Raw genomic sequence first — 17,039 nt, forward strand, 5'->3', positions numbered from 1 at the left:
TACAGATTTCAGCAATCGGCACGTTACGGAGCAGAGCCGTCGTGGCAGCTTTGCCCCTGGTGGAATGAGCCTTAGGCTTACCTCCTAAGGTCTTATTAGCCTTTTGATAACACAATTGTATTCAGGACACAATCCACCTAGAGATGGACTGCTTCGAGGTCGCAAGACCCGTCCTGACCGACCCATAATTGATGAACAACTGGTCAGACCTACGAATAACCTTGGTTTTATCCAGATAAAATTTCAACACCCTCCTAACATCCAGGGAATGGAGAGACCTCTCCGCTGGGGATGAAGGGTTCTGAAAAAACGTAGGCAAAGTTATAGTCTGGTTGACATGAAAATCAGAAATAACCTTGGGAAGAAATTTAGGGTGAGTACGCATAACAACCTTAGCAGCATGAAATACAGTATACGGTTCATTACAACACAACGCCTGAATTTCACTCACCCTGCGGGCCGATGTAATGGCCACGAGGAACGCCGCCTTCCAGGACAGGTGCTGCAATGAAGCCTTATGAATAGGTTCAAAAGGCTCCTTCATCAATCTGGACAGCACCACATTCAACTCCCATGAAGGCGAGGGAAGCCTGACAGGAGGGAATACTTTCTTCAAACCTTCCAGAAAATCTTTGATCACAGGGATCTGGAAAAAGGAAGTCTGTGAAGGGCATTTCCTGTAGGCAGTCAATGCAGCAAGATGTACCTTAATGGAATGGACATTAAGGCCAGACTGCGCCAAATGTAAAAGGTAAGGAAGGATGACGTTTTCCTTGCAGGTCGTAGGATCATGGTTCTTAGACTGGCACCAGATACAAAACCACTTCCACTTGTAAGCATATGAAGTCCGAGTGGAAGGTCTCTTAGACTCCTTCAGTATGTCCATGCAATCATCGGGCAGATTCAGATGGCCATATTGCACTATCTCAGGAGCCATGCCGCCAAACTCAAAGACGAGAGGTTGGGGTGTAACATCCGTCCCCCGAACTTCATGAGAAGGTCCGGCCTGCACGGCAACCGAATGTGAGGAAGGAGAGACCGGTGAAGCAGGTCCGTGAACCACCACTGCCTGGGCCACTCCGGGGCGATGAGTATCATCCGAGTTCTGGACCGGGCCAGCTTGATGAGCACCGCCGGTATCAGGGGAATGGGAGGAAAGGCGTACAGAAAGCTGTTCGTCCAGTTGATCCATAACGCATTCCCCAGAGTCCCTTGTTGGAAGTACCTGGAGGCGAAGTCTCTGCACTTGCTGTTTTCGGCGGTGGCGAACAAATCTACGTCTGGAGTTCCCCACCTTGCGAAGACTTCTCCTAGTACTTCGTCGTTTATGACCCATTCGTGGTTTTCCTGGAGCAGCCTGCTCAGTGCGTCTGCCTGAACATTCTGCACACCTGGTAGATGGGTGGCCGTTATCGTCAGTCCTCTGGCTAGGAGCCAGTGCCAGATCGTCTGCGCCTCCTGTGACAGAGTGCGCGATCTCGAGCCCCCCTGATTGTTGAGGTAATACATCGTGGTGGTGTTGTCCGTCTGTACAAGCAGAGAGTTGGTCTGGAAGGACGGAAGAAAAGCCTTCAGCGCCAAGTGAACAGCCCTGAGTTCCAGGAAATTGATGTGATACGTGGACTCCATCGGTGACCACGTGCCTTGAATCTGTAGAGTCCCGGAGTGCGCTCCCCATCCCAGGAGAGACGCATCCGTCACGACAGTCTGCGTGGGAATGTCCTTGTGAAAGGGAACCCCTCTGAGGAGATTCTACGCCGAACACCACCACTTCAGAGACTGAAGAGCATGCAGTGACAGGCGAATCTTGTCGTCCCAAGATCCTTTCCTCTGATCCCACTGGTCCTCCAAGCACTCCTGCAGCGGTCTCATGTGCAGCCGTGCGTGTGGCGTCAGGACGATACAAGAGGCCATCGATCCCAGTAGAGAAGGCACCGTCCTCACTGTTGTAGATGGAGTCGTCATAAGAGCCTGAGCCTTCCGAAGGAGTGATAATCGTCGCTCTTCCGAAGGAGATACGCTTGCTGACAGCGTATTGATGGAGGCTCCCAAGTACTGTATGCATTGGACCGGAGTCGGGACAGACTTGGCCATGTTGATGTGCAGCCCCAGCTTGTTCAAGAGAACGCACGTCTTCTGGAAGTGTGCTCGCGCTTCCGAGAAGGAGGATGCCTTGATCAACCAATCGTCCAAGTACGGGTAGACGAACACCTTGTGCTTCCTCAGGGGCGCTGCTACCACCGCCATGCACTTCGAGAACGTTCTCGGCGCAGACTTCAGTCCGAATGGGAGTACTGTGTATTGATAGTGATTGGTGCCGACTCGCAGGAACTTCCTGTGTTTGTGTGCAATGGGCACATGGAAGTAAGCATCCTGTAGGTCTATAGCGCATAGCCAGTCTCCCTGTTGCAACTGAGGGTAAATCTGATGCAACGACAGCATGCAAAACTTTTCTCTGCGAATCCATTTGTTTGCATGTCGCAAATCCAGAATGGGCCTGAACTCGTTCTTGTCCTTCTTGCGAACCAGAAAGAACCGGGAGTACAGACCTCTTCCTCTCTGAGACCGAGGTACGTCTTCTATCGCCCTTTTCCCCAACAGGATAGCCACTTCCGCCTGAAGCTCGCGCAGCTGAAACCGCGAGCTGACCGGGGGAATAGCTGGAGGAGGGCTGGTGAACCGAAGACTGTATCCATTGCAAACAATATTCAGCACCCACTTGTCCTGAGTAATTTTTCTCCACTCTGCCAGAAAAAATTGAATACTTCCCCCTACCGGAGTGGGTAACAGATCCGGGGGAAGTAGGTTCCTAGGGCCTAGACCCCGCCTGGCCCTTGGGCGCTGGGGCCGACTGCTGGCCTCCCCTGGCCTTCTGGCGCTTCTGGAACGGCTTACGGAACTGGTGTTGCTGTTGCGATTGCCCCGAAGCCTGTCCCCGTCCTCGGCCTTGTCCGCCGATCCGCCGTTGGAAAGGGCGGTACTGCTTCTTGGTCTCTTTAGGCTTCTCCAGGCCTACAGCCGTCAGCGTCTCGGCCTCCGCCTTCATGCGGGCCATCTCATCGTCCGCATGCTTCCCGGAGAGGGTCTCACCGGAGAACGGTAGATTGGCTACCCTCTGCTGAGCGTCCGGCTTCAGGGACGTAAGCCGGAGCCATGCGTGGCGCCGTTGGTTGACTCCGTGGCAAAATCCGTGAGCAGCCAACAGGGAAGAGTCCGCTGCCGCGCTGATAATCTGGTTGGCCACCAACATCCCCTCACTCAGTACTTCCACAAAGTCTTCCCGCTGCTCCCGAGGTAAATGCTCCGCAAAGCGCTCGAGGGAGTCCCAGAGGGCGCGGTCGTATCGGCCCAACAGTGCCGTGGCACTCGCCGCTTTCATGGAGGTAGCGCAAGTGCCACAGACTTTCCTCCCCGCCGAATCCATCCACCTTGACTCCTTATCCGGGGGAACCGTGGAGGACGGAGTGGTGGCATGCTGCTTGCGGGCCGCCGTCACAATGACCGAGTCAGGAGGAGGTTCCGTTCTTAAAAAGGCTGGATCCGAATCGGGGGCCCGGTACTTCTTCAGTAATCTTGATGGGGCCGCCTTCGTCACCGCAGGGGTGAGAAACAGGGCCATAGCCGGTTCTTCCAGGCCCGGCACCAGAGGCAGGAGAGGACGAGACAGATGTTTCTGATGTAAAGTCTCAAAAATGACTGATGTTTTCGGAGTAGGCACCGTCAGGGATATGCCCAACTTCGCCGCGCCCCGTAAAAGGACGTCATGGAACGCCACCAGGTCATCTATCGGGGACACTCTCGTGTCCGGTGACCCCGATAGGGTGGGAGAATAGTCCCTGGTCCCAGAGGACCTCGTTTGTGAGCGAGACTCGTGCCTCCTACGGCGGTGTCTCGACCTCGTGGATGATCTGCGTCGCGATCTCTCCTTCCTCCCAGAGCGAGAGCGAGACCTGCCTGCACGTGGCCGCTCCTTCGGTTGTCGTGGAGGGGTCTTCCTCGGTTCCTCACGGGGTTTCGTCGGTTCCTCACGGGGTTTCGGTTTTGGGGTCCCCTTAGCAGGAACAGGTAGTGACGGCAGGGAAGTGGACCTCGGAGGAGGAACCTTCGGCTGCGGGGTGGGCCCATGCGGAGGGACCGGAGGCGGAGGAGGATCTCCTGAAAGCAGTGGCGGTTTGGGCGGAGGATCCTCCTTAGGAACAGGAGGAGGAGTCGGAGTCCTGGGCCAAGATGGTGTGTACACCTCTGAGTACACCGAGCCCGGTGACCCTTTCGGCGAAGGGTGCGGAGAGACAGTCCCATTAGCAGGTGTCCGCTTCCTCTTGCGTCCTCCACTCGAAGCAGCGTGACTTCTGGGACTAGAATCCCTCTTGCGCCGTTTTGGAGAGGCTGACCGACTCCTAGACGCTGACCGCTGTCTGCTGGACGCAGAGCGACGCTTCTCCGGCGTCGAACGACGCTTCCTCGACTCCGGCGTCGATCGCCGTCTCCTCGCCGTCGACCCTCTTTTCCTCGGCGTCGACCGTCGACTCCTCGACGTCGATCTCCTCTTCCGTGACGTCGCACGCCGCCTTCTCGACGTCGAGCATTCCGTCTTAGACGACGAACGTCGCCGTCGTCTTGATGCTCTCGACGTCGAGGAGCCCCTCGACGTCGACCGGTGCCTTGACGTCGATCGACGGTGTCGCCTCGACGGCGATCGACGGTGTCGCCTCGACGGCGAGCGTCGGTGTCCCTTCGACGGCGAGCGCCGATGCCTGTCACTTTGCCTTCGGCGTCGGTAGGAAGACCTCGACGAAGACGATGACGTCGACGGCGGCTTCTCCTTAGACGTCGAGCCGTCACGCCGTCTCGACCCGGAGCCCCGGGGAGAAGGGGAGCACACCGCCGTCATCCCGCTCGACGTCGTCGTCGATGCAATCGACGTCGACGGAGACCGGGACCGTTTGCTGGACTTCCTGCCCCTGGGGAGCCCCCCAGGGGCCTCAGCAGAGGCAGAGGGAACCTTCCCAGCCTGCCCAGACCCACCTGCAGCCTGCAGACGCCTCTCCTCCAGGCCAGCCAGCCTGATCTTCAATCTGTCCCTCAGAGTCCGAGCAGAAAGCTGCTGGCAGATGACACAATCCTCAGGGACATGATCTTCTGGGAGGCACACGATGCAGACATCATGGGGGTCAGTCTTGGCCTTCTTCCTCTCACATGCTGGGCACTTAACAAAAAGGCCAGGCATTCTAGAGCCCTAAAACGCCTAAAACAGCACAAAACAGGAGAAGAGAACACCAAGAAGTAAACTGCAACACTTTTAGAATTCAAAAGTGCCAAAAAATTCCAATAAACCCTTGAAAAAGGGAGAGCTCAATGCCAGGGTCCTGTAAGCAGGAGCCGGAAAAAAGAACAGAAAGTAGAGGGACCTGCTATGCATTCTGGGATACTGGGAGAAGTTCTGAAAAGTTCTCTTAAAGGCACAGTATCCTATTTAAGCCACATAATGGCAGCCTATGGGGCTTGTCTGTCCCTACCTTCCTCTCTATCATTCCTGAGTCTTTGACTGGGGGAGGCAGGTTTCTCTATGGTAGAAACTAGCAGGCTGTGCTGTGTGTGGTGTTTTTTTGGTGGAATTTCTAGTTGAAGTACTGGACAGTGTAGCCTGTGGATATAGGCTGCATTATTTGTCTTTAAATTCTCTCTTAAGTGTCTTTGCAGTTTCTGCATTATTTTGACAACTTAAGAGATTATTTTTGATTGCCGGGGTCCACGCACATGGGCGGGACTATTCACTAGATTATGACTATACACCGAGATCCCCTACTACAGAACCTGCCGGCGTGGCAGCAGAAGAAGGAGATGTTCTGGGGGGGATTTCACACCTATAGCATGGGTCCATTGCCTGACGTGAAATGTGTGACTTGGAATGTGCGGGGATTACACTCAATGCAGCAGAGGTATAAGGTCCACTGCTATTTAGTTAGAAGGGGCGCGCAGATAGCGTTCCTGCAAGAAACACATTTGACCAAGTCAGAGGGGGCAGCACTGCAGCGAAGATGGCGAGGGCAACTTTACTACACTACTTATTCTGCTTTTGCGCGAGGGGTCTTGATTTGGGTTAGAGCTGGGGTCCCGTTTCAGATGACCGTGCAGGTAGTTGACCCGGAAGGACTTATGTGGCGGTTGAAGGCCGCCTGAATGAACGAGAGGTAACCCTTTGTAGTGTCTATGCCCCCAATGTGGAGCAGATACCGTTCTTGAAGCGCTTGTCTGACGCTCTGGTGGACTATTTTACGAGGCCGGTGTTGCTGGGAGGGAGACTTCAACTCCATTACGGACGTGGACATGGATAGATCGCACCCGCCGTTGCCTGGTGCTCCGATCCACAGATTAGCTAAATTTAGAGCCCAATGGGAAGATCTTTGGGGGTTTGCTGTCGAGCTTTTTCCCTCCCTCCATCTCATCTGCAATCAATCTCTGATAACCGGCACCGTTCCTGCCCACTGGAAGCGTGCGCTTGTCTCTCCCCTGTTGAAAAAACCCTCTCTGGACCCAGAGTGTTCAAAAAACTACCGACCCATTTCACGGTTGCCTTTTCCCGCCAAGATAGTCGAGCGAGTGGTTAGTAACACTCTTTCCACCCACTTAGAACAACTTCTCCTACTTGACGAGGACCAATTTGGCTTCCGGCCGGCCCATGGGACCGAAACAGCCCTCATCACCGCCATGGATGAACTTCAGAGGCGTGCAGACAGAAATCAGGCTTCTTTTTTGATTCTGCTTGATATGTCTGCCGCCTTTGACACGGTTAATCATAAGATCTTGTTAAGGCGGTTGTTTGAGACAGGGGTGAGAGACTCGGCTCTGAGTTGGTTCCACTCTTTTTTGCAGGGCAGGCAGCAGGCGGTTTCTATGCCTCCTTTTCAATCCCCCTTCTCCCCCGTCCTGCATGGTGTGCCCCAGGGCTCTGCCATCAGCCCTATCCTTTTTAATATTTACCTTAGGCCACTAATCTCGCTCATCAAAGGCTTTGGCATTCGAATTATTAATTATGCCGATGACACGCAGATGATCCTTTCCTTGGAAGGAGAGGAGTCCATCTCTGTGGAGGTTTTACACAACTGCCTCAGGAATACGGCCAGCTGGTTAAAGGCAAACTCGCTTCAGTTTAATGCCGGGAAAACTGAAGTGCTTTTTAGCGCTGGAACAAGGATCCCTCGCCCGTTTCCGAACAATTTTTGGCCCCCGGAATCCGGCTCTAGCGTCCGGCCTTCAGACTCTGTCCGTAACCTGGGAGTCATTGAACCATGGGCTCAGTATGGACACCCATGTTCAGAAAACATCGGCCTGTTGTTTCTCCATCCTTCGCTCACTCAGGAAGGTTCTGCCCCTGCTACCATCTCATGCCCGCGTCCAGGTGGTTAGATGTACCATCCTGAGCAGGTTGGACTATTGTAATGCCCTCCTGCTCGGGTCCCCTGAGTATCTACTGGACAGACTCCAAAGGGTTCAATCTGCGGCGGCTAAATTGGCGTTGGGGCTGCCTAGGAGATCTCATGGTCCATCTGCCCTTGCAAAACTACATTGGCTTCCTCTTAGACAGAGGATTCAATTTAAAGCCCTTTGCATTGTGTTTAGGGCTCTTCACGGATGCGGCCCAGTCCCCCTCAGGTCCAAGTTTGTCTGGTACACCCCTTCCAGACACCTTCGCTCATCGGATGCTAAACTGGTAGTTGTTCCCAGATTTAAGAAGTTCAGAGCTGGTGGCAGATCCTTTCAGGTGACTGCATCCAGACTCTGGAACACTCTCCCCATCGAGATTAGGGCCACTAATGAACTTATGCAGTTTAGGAAAAAGGTAAAAACTTGGCTTTTCCCTGGCTAGCCTTCGCTCCCCAGGCATACTTCGCTGCCTTCTGTAGTCTGGATTCTATTAGCGCCAGGATGCCTGCAACGGTGACAGTCGCGCTCTATAAATTCTTAAAATAAAATAAATAAATAAAATTGTGGACATTTGGAGAGCACAGCACTTGGCTGAACGTGATTATTCCTTTTTCTCGGCGCTCCATGAGCTGCATATACGACTTGATGTGATCTTGTGTAGTCCTGGTCTGGCTACTATGGCATCAAGCTGCGAATATTTATCCCGCACGATCTCGGACCACAACCCCCTGTTGGTGGGGTTTTGCTGGACTGAGTTGCGCCTGGCTATCTCGACCTGGAGACTGCGCCCGAAATTACTGGAGGATTCTGCCTTCCGAACGGAGCTGGGAACGGGTATTACACAATACTTTGCAGAGAACGAGGGCATGGCTGGGACGACTGCTTTGGAGTGGAATGTCTTTAAGGTGGTGACCCGGGGGTTCTGCATCGCCTCATGGGTCAGGGTGCGGAAGCAGTTATTGCAGGACATTGAGGCTGCGGAGAGAGCCCTCAGGGAGGCTGAACGTGCCTTTTCGGTTAACTCTGATGAGCGAGACAAGGTCCAAACTAAGAAGGAAGCGGTGGCGGTTGTAGTGGAGCGTTTAAGGTCTTTTGACCATAGAGCATATCTGACCCGTGCGCATGCTGAGAGAGATAAGGTTGGCACGTTGTTGGCGTGGCTGGCTAATCCTATACCTAGATGCATCCCAGTCTTGGCGTTGGCGTCCCCATTGGGGAACCTAGTTTATACGCAGCATCAAATTAATGACCGGCTCCGCTCTTTCTATGCGGACCTATATACGAGTCGCCTGCCCGCTGCGGAGGCTGACATTCAGCATTTCTGGCGGATCTGGAGCTGCCTATGATAGAGGAGGAGCAGACGGACTCCCTGGGACGGGATATCTCGCTCGCCGAAATCCGATGTGCAATTAAACAGCTGGCGCGGAATAAGATCCCAGGAGGAGACGAGTTGCCGGTGGAATTTTACTCGGCTTACATTGATGAGCTGGCTCCTAGACTGCTTTCGATGTATGGCGAGGCCAAGTTGCTGGGGGTGTTACCGGCGTCCACTAGGAAGGATATTATCGTTCCCCTCAAACCTGGGAAGGATCCCACGGATCCAGCGGCGTAACGTCGTTTGTCAATGCTCACTACGGATTATAAGATCCTATGTTGGGTGCTGGACACTCGGCTCCTTCTTTTTATGACGCAGTTGGTTCACCCCAATCAAGCTTAGTTTATCCCTACCCGTAACACTGCTGGCAGTATTTGCAGGCTTATACGAGTGCTGGGGGGTGAGCGGGCGACACTGACCAGGCAGTGGTCCTCTCTGTGGACATTGAGAAAGTGTTTGACAGCTTAGAATGGCCCTATTTGTTTTCGGCTATGAGGGGGTTTGGTCTTGGAGAAGGGTATATCCACAGGACAGAAATATTATACTCTGCTGCGAGCGCTAGGATAAAGGTAGGTAGGGTCATTTCCGCTTCGTGCCCAGTGGGACGAGGCACCAGGCAGGGCTGTCCGCTCTCTCCGTTGTTATTTGCTCTCAGGCTATAGAGCTGTTAGCAGCGCGTGCTAGGATGGGGAGTGCATACCCGGGCATACAGCTTCGTGGGCGGACGCATTATATTTCATTGTATGCGGACGACCTGGTGCTCTTCTTGAACGATGCGAATGAGGCTTTGGTAGGAGCGCGGGAACTGCTCTCTCGCTTCGGAGAGGTTTCAGGCCTGCGAGTCAATTGGGCAAAGACTTGCGTGTTTCTAGTAACCAGGGCTCGCGACCCGCCTTTGCACATGCCTGATGTGACGTGGGAACCCTGGTGCCTCCCCTATCTGGGGACGCATATCTACCATATACAAGACGACCTACTCTAGGGTAACATTGGTAGGGCGCTCAGGGGGCTCAAGGGCAGCATGCACTTCTGGAGTACTTTACCACTTTCTGTGGCAGGTCGGGTGGCGCTATTGAAGATGGTGGCGCTCCCACGATTGCTGCATTTTTTCCGCACCCTGCCAATACGAATACCTGTTGCACTGTTTCGTCAACTCCGTTATGTTATGTTATGTTAAACTGTATTTTGTATAGCGTACGGCTACTCTAAGAGTGTCCCGACGCTTTAATTTGCACACCAATCTTATAACATAACAAGAAAAAAAACAGCAAAAGACAGAAAAGAAACCAACAGAGCCTGGGAAACTAGGAAGTAAAAAGCCAGGTTTTAAGCCCCTTCCTAAAAGCCAACAGGTTTGAAGTGCTGCGCAGGGTCACTGGTAGCTTATTCCACAGCTGGGGCGCCAACAGTCTAAAGGAGCAGCCTCCAATGCGTGCCCTCTTGACACGGGGCACAACGGCAAGAAACAAGGCTTCTGACCTCAACGACCTGGCTGGGTGGTAAAAGGTCAGTCTTTTTTGGAGGTATTTCGCTCCGGAGGCGTGCAGGGCTTTATGTGCCAGAGTTAAGGTCTTAAACATTATCCGCTTCCGGACGGGAAGCCAGTGCAATGCCTCCAAGAGGCCCGAGGCTCTAGCACGGCGAGATAGTCCAAAGATGGCCCGTGCTGCCGAATTCTGGACCACCTGTAACTGTTGAAGCAGATATTCTGGCAGGCCGAGATACAGAACGTTGGAATAGTCAATTCTCGAGCCAATTATCGCCTGCACTGTGATCTTCCTGTGTTCCTCCGATAACAGAGGGAGAAACTTACGCAGCATCCGGAGCAAACCAAAGCAGGTGCCCGTGAGGCCGACTATCTGTGAGCGCAGTGAGAGGCCGTTGTCGATCTTAATCCCAAGGTTTTTTGCCACCTGGGACGAACTTGCTGGTGGAAACATGTTCTCAGGCCACCACACTTTCCAGTCCGGATCCGAACTGCACCCAAAAAAGAGGACCTCGGATTTGTCAGAGTTGCACTTGAGGCTTTAATGTTGGAACCACTGAAATACAGCCACCCACCGTTCAGCGGTGGGTGGCTTTATCTGGGGGGCGGGGAGGCGCAGAGTGGCATTGGACACGCTAATACGGCCTAGGGCGGAGGGGGGCCCTCGCAGTCCCTGACTTTGAACTGTATTATCTAACTGCGCAGTTTCAGTGCTTCACCCAGGCAGTGGTGCAGGAATTTCATGGCCCGGAGCGGGAATTTGAACCAGGTCACACAAAACTGTGCTGCCCGCTTACTGTACAACATCCCCCGCTGGCAGTCAGCTAAGAAAGCTCTGAAAGAGCTTCATGGGCTCCCAGTAGCGGCCAGAGTGCAGTTCAAGGCCATGTGCATTGTGCACAAATCTTTTCACCGCACTGGCCCAGCAATCCTTCACCCTATAGCTACACCCTATGCACCTTCCTGAGCCTTACGCTCTAGTTCTCTGCAACTGGTAACCGCCACCAAAATTAACAAAGCCCGTTGGAGTGGTCGCTCCTTTTCTCATACCGCGGCTAGGCTTTGGAACTCCCTCCCCCTCTTCCTTCGAGAAATCAATAACCACCTGTCCTTCAGAAAGGCTTTAAAAACGCACTTGTTTGCAAAGATGTGCTGATCCACCCTGAGCTCGCCACCAGTATTCAGTCTAAAGCGCTGCGAGGCCTCCGGGTAGTTACGCGCTATATAAGTGCAATTTTCATTTCATTTCATTCATTTGATGTGCCGCGGCATGTCTTGTCATTTGTGGTATTACAGCTCAGGTTGAGAGTTGATGGACTGTCTGTTGAAGAATGTGCGTTAAGGCACTGTTGGAAACGCTATCACAACAGGATAGGGGTGCAGAGACCTTATGCTCCAGAGATACCGTTAGGTATGTGCACAGCTCTACCACATGGGGGGGATTGTTCAGCCCTAGCGGAGTGGGAGATGCTTGGATTGCAGATGGTTGGGGACCTATTCGCTGACGGCGCACTGCTACTCTACGGTGCGGTGCATTACAGGAGACTTTTGGACTCCCAAGGGGGCATTTCCTAATTCATGCAGCCCTAGTTACTGCCTTTCAGAAACACTGGGGGGCGGGCCTGTCGGAGCCTCCGGTAAATGCAGCGTGTCAGTACGTAGCGATGGCGGCAGGCACCTTTAAGGCCGTAACTTGTTTATATAGACGCATGCTGGGGGAAGGGTCGACCCCATTGCAGAAGCTGCAGGCGCAGTGGGGGGCAGATATAGGCAGAGAGATCCCGGACTCAGCCTGGTCACATGTGTTAAGGAGGGCATGGAAAGGTACTGGGAACGCTAGATTGCAGTTAATTCAATTTTTTATTTTACACAGAGCATACCTCACACCAGAAAAGATCAATATGTATTTTCACACGGACTCTGCGCAATGCCCCAGATGTAGATTGAGAAATGCAGATTTAGTGCATATGCTTTGGGATCGCCCACAACTAGGTACCTATTGGGAGGAGGTCCTCACTTCACTCTGCAAGGCGACTGAGAGGCAGATTAACCTGGAAAAGTCCCTTGCATTGGTTTCCACACACAAGCAAAACAAAAGGTGACAAACAAGCTCTTAGATTTGGGGCTGCTGCTCGCCAAACGTGAAATCACGTCCCACTGGAAAGATAAGGTAGGGCCTAGCTTTCTTAGATGGAGGGCGGAGATGCTTAAGTGGGCCAGTAGTGAGGGTGCGGTGCGTATGCAGCAGGCTCATAGGTCTCACAACGATAGGGCTTTAGAAGCAGCTCGGGCATGGGAGGCATTGGTGGTGGACTTGAGGAAGGAGGATGAGGCTACTGACTCAGAGCTGAGTGACATGACTGTGGAGGGAGACTAGTGGGCCACTCACCTAGCTGATTGGAATAGGAACAATGTTATGATTCCCTGATTCCGTAATTTGTCACTCTGAACTACGTGGACGCCCTGATGGTGTCAACAACCGATCCCTTGGTACAAATATATCTTTGTTATGGCTCCGATCACTATCTTAGACCACGCCGGCAGGAGGGAGGGTAGGGGAGGGCTCAGGTTGGGAGGTGGATGGGTTGTTGCATGGAATATTCCGTCAAGAACGCTTGTTACTTTCTATTCTGCGAAGGCCTGGAAAGTTATATTGATGAATATATTGGATACTTGAGCTGTATACTCTTGCTGATTACTCCTGGGTAACGGACTTGAAGGGATCGTAACTGGTCAGCTATACAAGACAATTATGCTTTGTAAGTCCGTGCTCAACCTTACACGTTTGTTGATGTTGATGAAAATAATAAAATGATTTTTAAAAAACTTATAGAAATGCAGCTGGGGAGGGGGGGAACTTAGGCTGCCATCAATTCTGTAAGAAGTCTTCAAGTTCTTTAAGATCTAATTTTAGATTTAGATCTCCCTCAGAATTCAATCAGCTTTCTGGATATACAATTCATCAGATATATTTTCAAATCTTCAATAGACATTCACCAAAGCAAGTTGCTGATGACTAATGTGCAGATCAATCAAATCAATAAAAATTGTGATAGCCCAGGGTGATTTTGATTCCTATTTCTTTAATCTTACATTTAATTCCAAGCAAACTAACATCAACAAGCCTCCTTAAAGCCGACTACCATTTAAACTGATTGCCGAGTTTTAAAAAGATATAAAACCATCATCTGAATAGTAACCTACTAGCCACATTTTCCCTAAAATTATATATTTTGATTAAGGAATGATGGGAATTATGAGACCATTAGCTGCTGAATTAGGTCGAAAACGTTGAATAAGCAATTTGTATGTGCGTTGGGTAAGAATAAATATTTGATTTTCTTGCCCAATGTGTTTCTTCTCTAATCTGGGGGGCAGAGCGTGTTACTATTTTACCCAAATCCACCTGTCCACCGTTACTTATCCCTAAATCAGAGAGTCTCACATAAATCGACTGTTTCACACAAAAGAAAAAAAAACTGCCACATCTGCTGTTAGCAAACTCTTAACTAAATCACTAACTGAGTGTTGCAGCCACGCTCCAAGCTAACACACTTAATGTGAAGTAATCTGCTTGTGGCTACACACATGCCGCTCCTGCTTGCTGTTTAGTCAATGCCCAACAAGTATACAAAACAAACAGGTGTGTCCATCAATTTCACAATACAAAACCAAAGGGCTATAACAAATAGATTAATCAACAGTTCCACTTGTTGATCTACCATCCCAAAAGCTAGACAGTACGTACCAGCATCAGTTTAGGACAGCCTTCTTCGTAAAATACTTCTACAGCATACCTTTAAATGTCTTTATGTATCAATGGTTTTCCTTTATTTTTAGAATATTATCATGGCCACAGTTGAAATAATTATCCACATCAGAGCCCAGGCGTCTGCAACAGCATTTCGGATCATGGTATGATTCTGCGCAACCTCAATAGCCAGACTGCTGTAGAGATTTCTGTGCCTGAGGTTCTGAACTTGTAGAACCTCAAATCATGCAGTCCTGAACATTGGCAGCTGGTGACCTGAGTTAACACTGGTGGGGTGCTCGTTGGGAAAATTAAACAGGTATTTTAATGTAATGATGAAGTGAAACAGTGAGGAAGAAAGGAACAGAGTAGTAGGCAGCAGTGTTCAAAAATAATTGCGGAACTAATCATGTACCAATGCAGGGGGGGGGGGGGGGGGGAGATAATATTTAAACCTCTGGATGCGCTATCTTGAAACCTGCTTTGCAAAATGAATGGGTTGGATTGGAGAGGTTGGAAATCCAACCACTATGTGGCATTCATGTGTAGAGAAAGAGGAAAGCGTCTGAGGTTGGAAGATGCAGCAATTCCTCTTCTCACCTCTCCCACTTTTTCATATGGGGGTAGGGAAGGAAGCTTAATAAGAGTGAAGGCTGATGAGTTTGACATTGTTCTGCTGTGTAATACCAGAGTATGTGGTTATACGTCACCTGCAGAACAGTTCTGCTGTGTACAACCAGAGTCTGTGGTTATATGTCACTCACGGAACAGTTTTGCTGTGTAAAATCAGAGTCTGTGGTTTTAGGTGACCTGCAGAACAGTTCTGCTGTGTACAACCAGAGTCTGTGGTTATATGTCACTCACGGAACAGTTCTGCTGTGTAAAATCAGAGTCTGTGGTTTTAGGTGACCTGCAGAACAGTTCTGCTGTGTACAACCAGAGTCTGTGGTTATATGTCACTCACAGAACAGTTTTGTGTAAAACCTGAGTTTGTGGTTATGCATCACCTGTGGAACAGTTCTGCTGTGTACAACCAGAGTCTGTGGTTATACATCACCTGTGGAACAGTTCTATGGTGCACAACCAGAGTCTGTGGGTATACATCACCCGTGGAACGGTTCTGCGGTGTACAGCCAGAGTCTGTGGTGTACAGCCAGAGTCTGTGGTTAAAAATCACCTGTGGAACGATTCTGCAGTGTACAGCCAGAGTCTGTGGTTATACATAACCTGTGGAAAGGTTCTGCAGTGTACAGCCAGAGTCTGTGGTTATACATCGCCTGAGAACGGTTCTGCGGTGTACAACCAGAGTCTGTGGCTATACATCACATGTGGAACAGTTCTGCTGTGTACAACCAGACTCTGTGGTTATACATCGCCTGTGGAACGGTTCTGCTGTGTACAATCACAGTATGTGGTTATAGATCACCTGTGGAACGGTCTCCTGTGTACAACCAGAGTCTCCAGTTATGTGTCACCTGTGGAATAAATAGTTCTGCAATGTAAAGTCAGAGCTTTTGGTTCTGGATCACCTGTGGAATGATTCTGCTGTGTAATGCTAAAGTCTGTGGTTCTGTGAAACAATGGAATAGTACTACTGTGTAAAGGCAGAGTCTTGGCTCTTTGTACCCCATGGAATGGTTCTACTTTTTAAAGCTACTCTCTGTGGTTCTGTCAGCTATGGAATACTTCTACTGTGGGAACCCTTTAAGTTCTGTGCCCCCATACTGCATCAGTTAGAGGACAATTTCTGGGGAAAGGGGCACAAACCACTAACGTCCGATCTCAAAAACAATAATCATTTTGGCCCCTTTAAAAAGCCAAGTCGATTTTGATCAGATGCACTTCTTGGCTTTTGAACAGTGCCAAGGCGATTTCTACAACATTCCATCCAACAAAAGGGTTACATTCCTGTAATTTATCTCATTCCGTGGACATAACCATTTTGCTCCACTCCTGTGACACAACACAGCACTGAAATGTCACACAAAGGCATAATCAAAATACATAAAAATGCACACATAAGCAAACAGAAAACGTGGGCAACTGTGCCCGTTGCCCTTCAAAGAGCACCCCCAGCCTCACATTAACGCCCTGCCAGAGGTGCGAGGTATTTTGCCCCGAAACATCACACTCCTACCCCTGCCCCCACACGAGACACCCACTTTTCAACAACATCTTACAGTAGCCACGCTCACCTGTCGTGTCCCCACCGAAAGAGCCAGCCCGCCACGACCGCTCAGGAGAGGAGACGCCAGGGGCAGCCTTATAGCCCTGGCACCCGAGGCCACCAACCACCTGAACCGGTAACTCATGACGGCTCCAGCAGGGCTTCGTGCTGCCGGGCTGCAGGTCCACCAACTCCGGCCCCACCTAGCACCCGAGCGACCTCTGCAGACCCGGGCCCACCAGTCACTGGTCCATTTTCCTGTCAGAGCATCGTGCTCCCATCGGTCGTATGCTTCTGCAAGTTCATCTATTTCCTGCTCCTTTGCATCACTGCATCGTGCATCTTATGCAAGTAAGTGGCAAGTGTTGCTCATATTCAATGTCATTCACTCGAGAAACTAGCGTGAAAGCTGTCCAAACAAGTGCCAGTGCGGAAAACTGCCCCTGCAGCGCCTCACCCTCCGCCCGCCCTTGTGCTACGCTGTTACAGAGTACAACATATTCTCCATGCTTGAATTATCCTCTGATAGGTGTTATAGCTTCATTAGATTTTTTTAATAGTTATATTTCTGTACAGGCGCGCGCTGGGCAGCTACTAGCGCCAGAGGTCCTTCGTTTTCAGACATTCCAGGACCCGAATGCGACCGGTAGTACATGAAACTTCATACAGTTCGTGTAGTTCTTCACTGCTCGTTTCGTTACTGTAGTGTTTAGTGTAATTCTAATACAATTGCTTATGCCATTTAGTGTAATTCTTTGGCACATGTGAAGTGTGGTCTCTTCAATAAAGTTGTACAGCAACGAATGGACTAGGAGCCTTCAATCTTTGAAGTCAA

At 50.9% G+C, this 17,039-nt stretch overlaps 1 protein-coding gene across 1 annotated transcript in view; it reads right to left on the bottom strand.

Annotated features, from left to right (window-relative positions):
* The window catches only part of LOC147677886 (mitochondrial inner membrane m-AAA protease component AFG3L1-like), a 365,672-nt gene extending 348,910 nt beyond the window's left edge, over positions 1-16,762 (bottom strand). The window contains exon 1 of the mRNA XM_086945781.1: positions 16,233-16,762. Coding sequence (XP_086801907.1) covers positions 16,233-16,349 — 117 coding nt within the window. The 5' untranslated portion in view covers positions 16,350-16,762. The remainder of the gene's footprint in view (positions 1-16,232) is intronic.
* Positions 16,763-17,039: the final 277 nt, after the last annotated feature.

Source organism: Lissotriton vulgaris, chromosome 12, assembly GCF_964263255.1.
Source record: "Lissotriton vulgaris chromosome 12, aLisVul1.2, whole genome shotgun sequence".
Classification (NCBI taxonomy): domain Eukaryota; kingdom Metazoa; phylum Chordata; class Amphibia; order Caudata; family Salamandridae; genus Lissotriton; species Lissotriton vulgaris.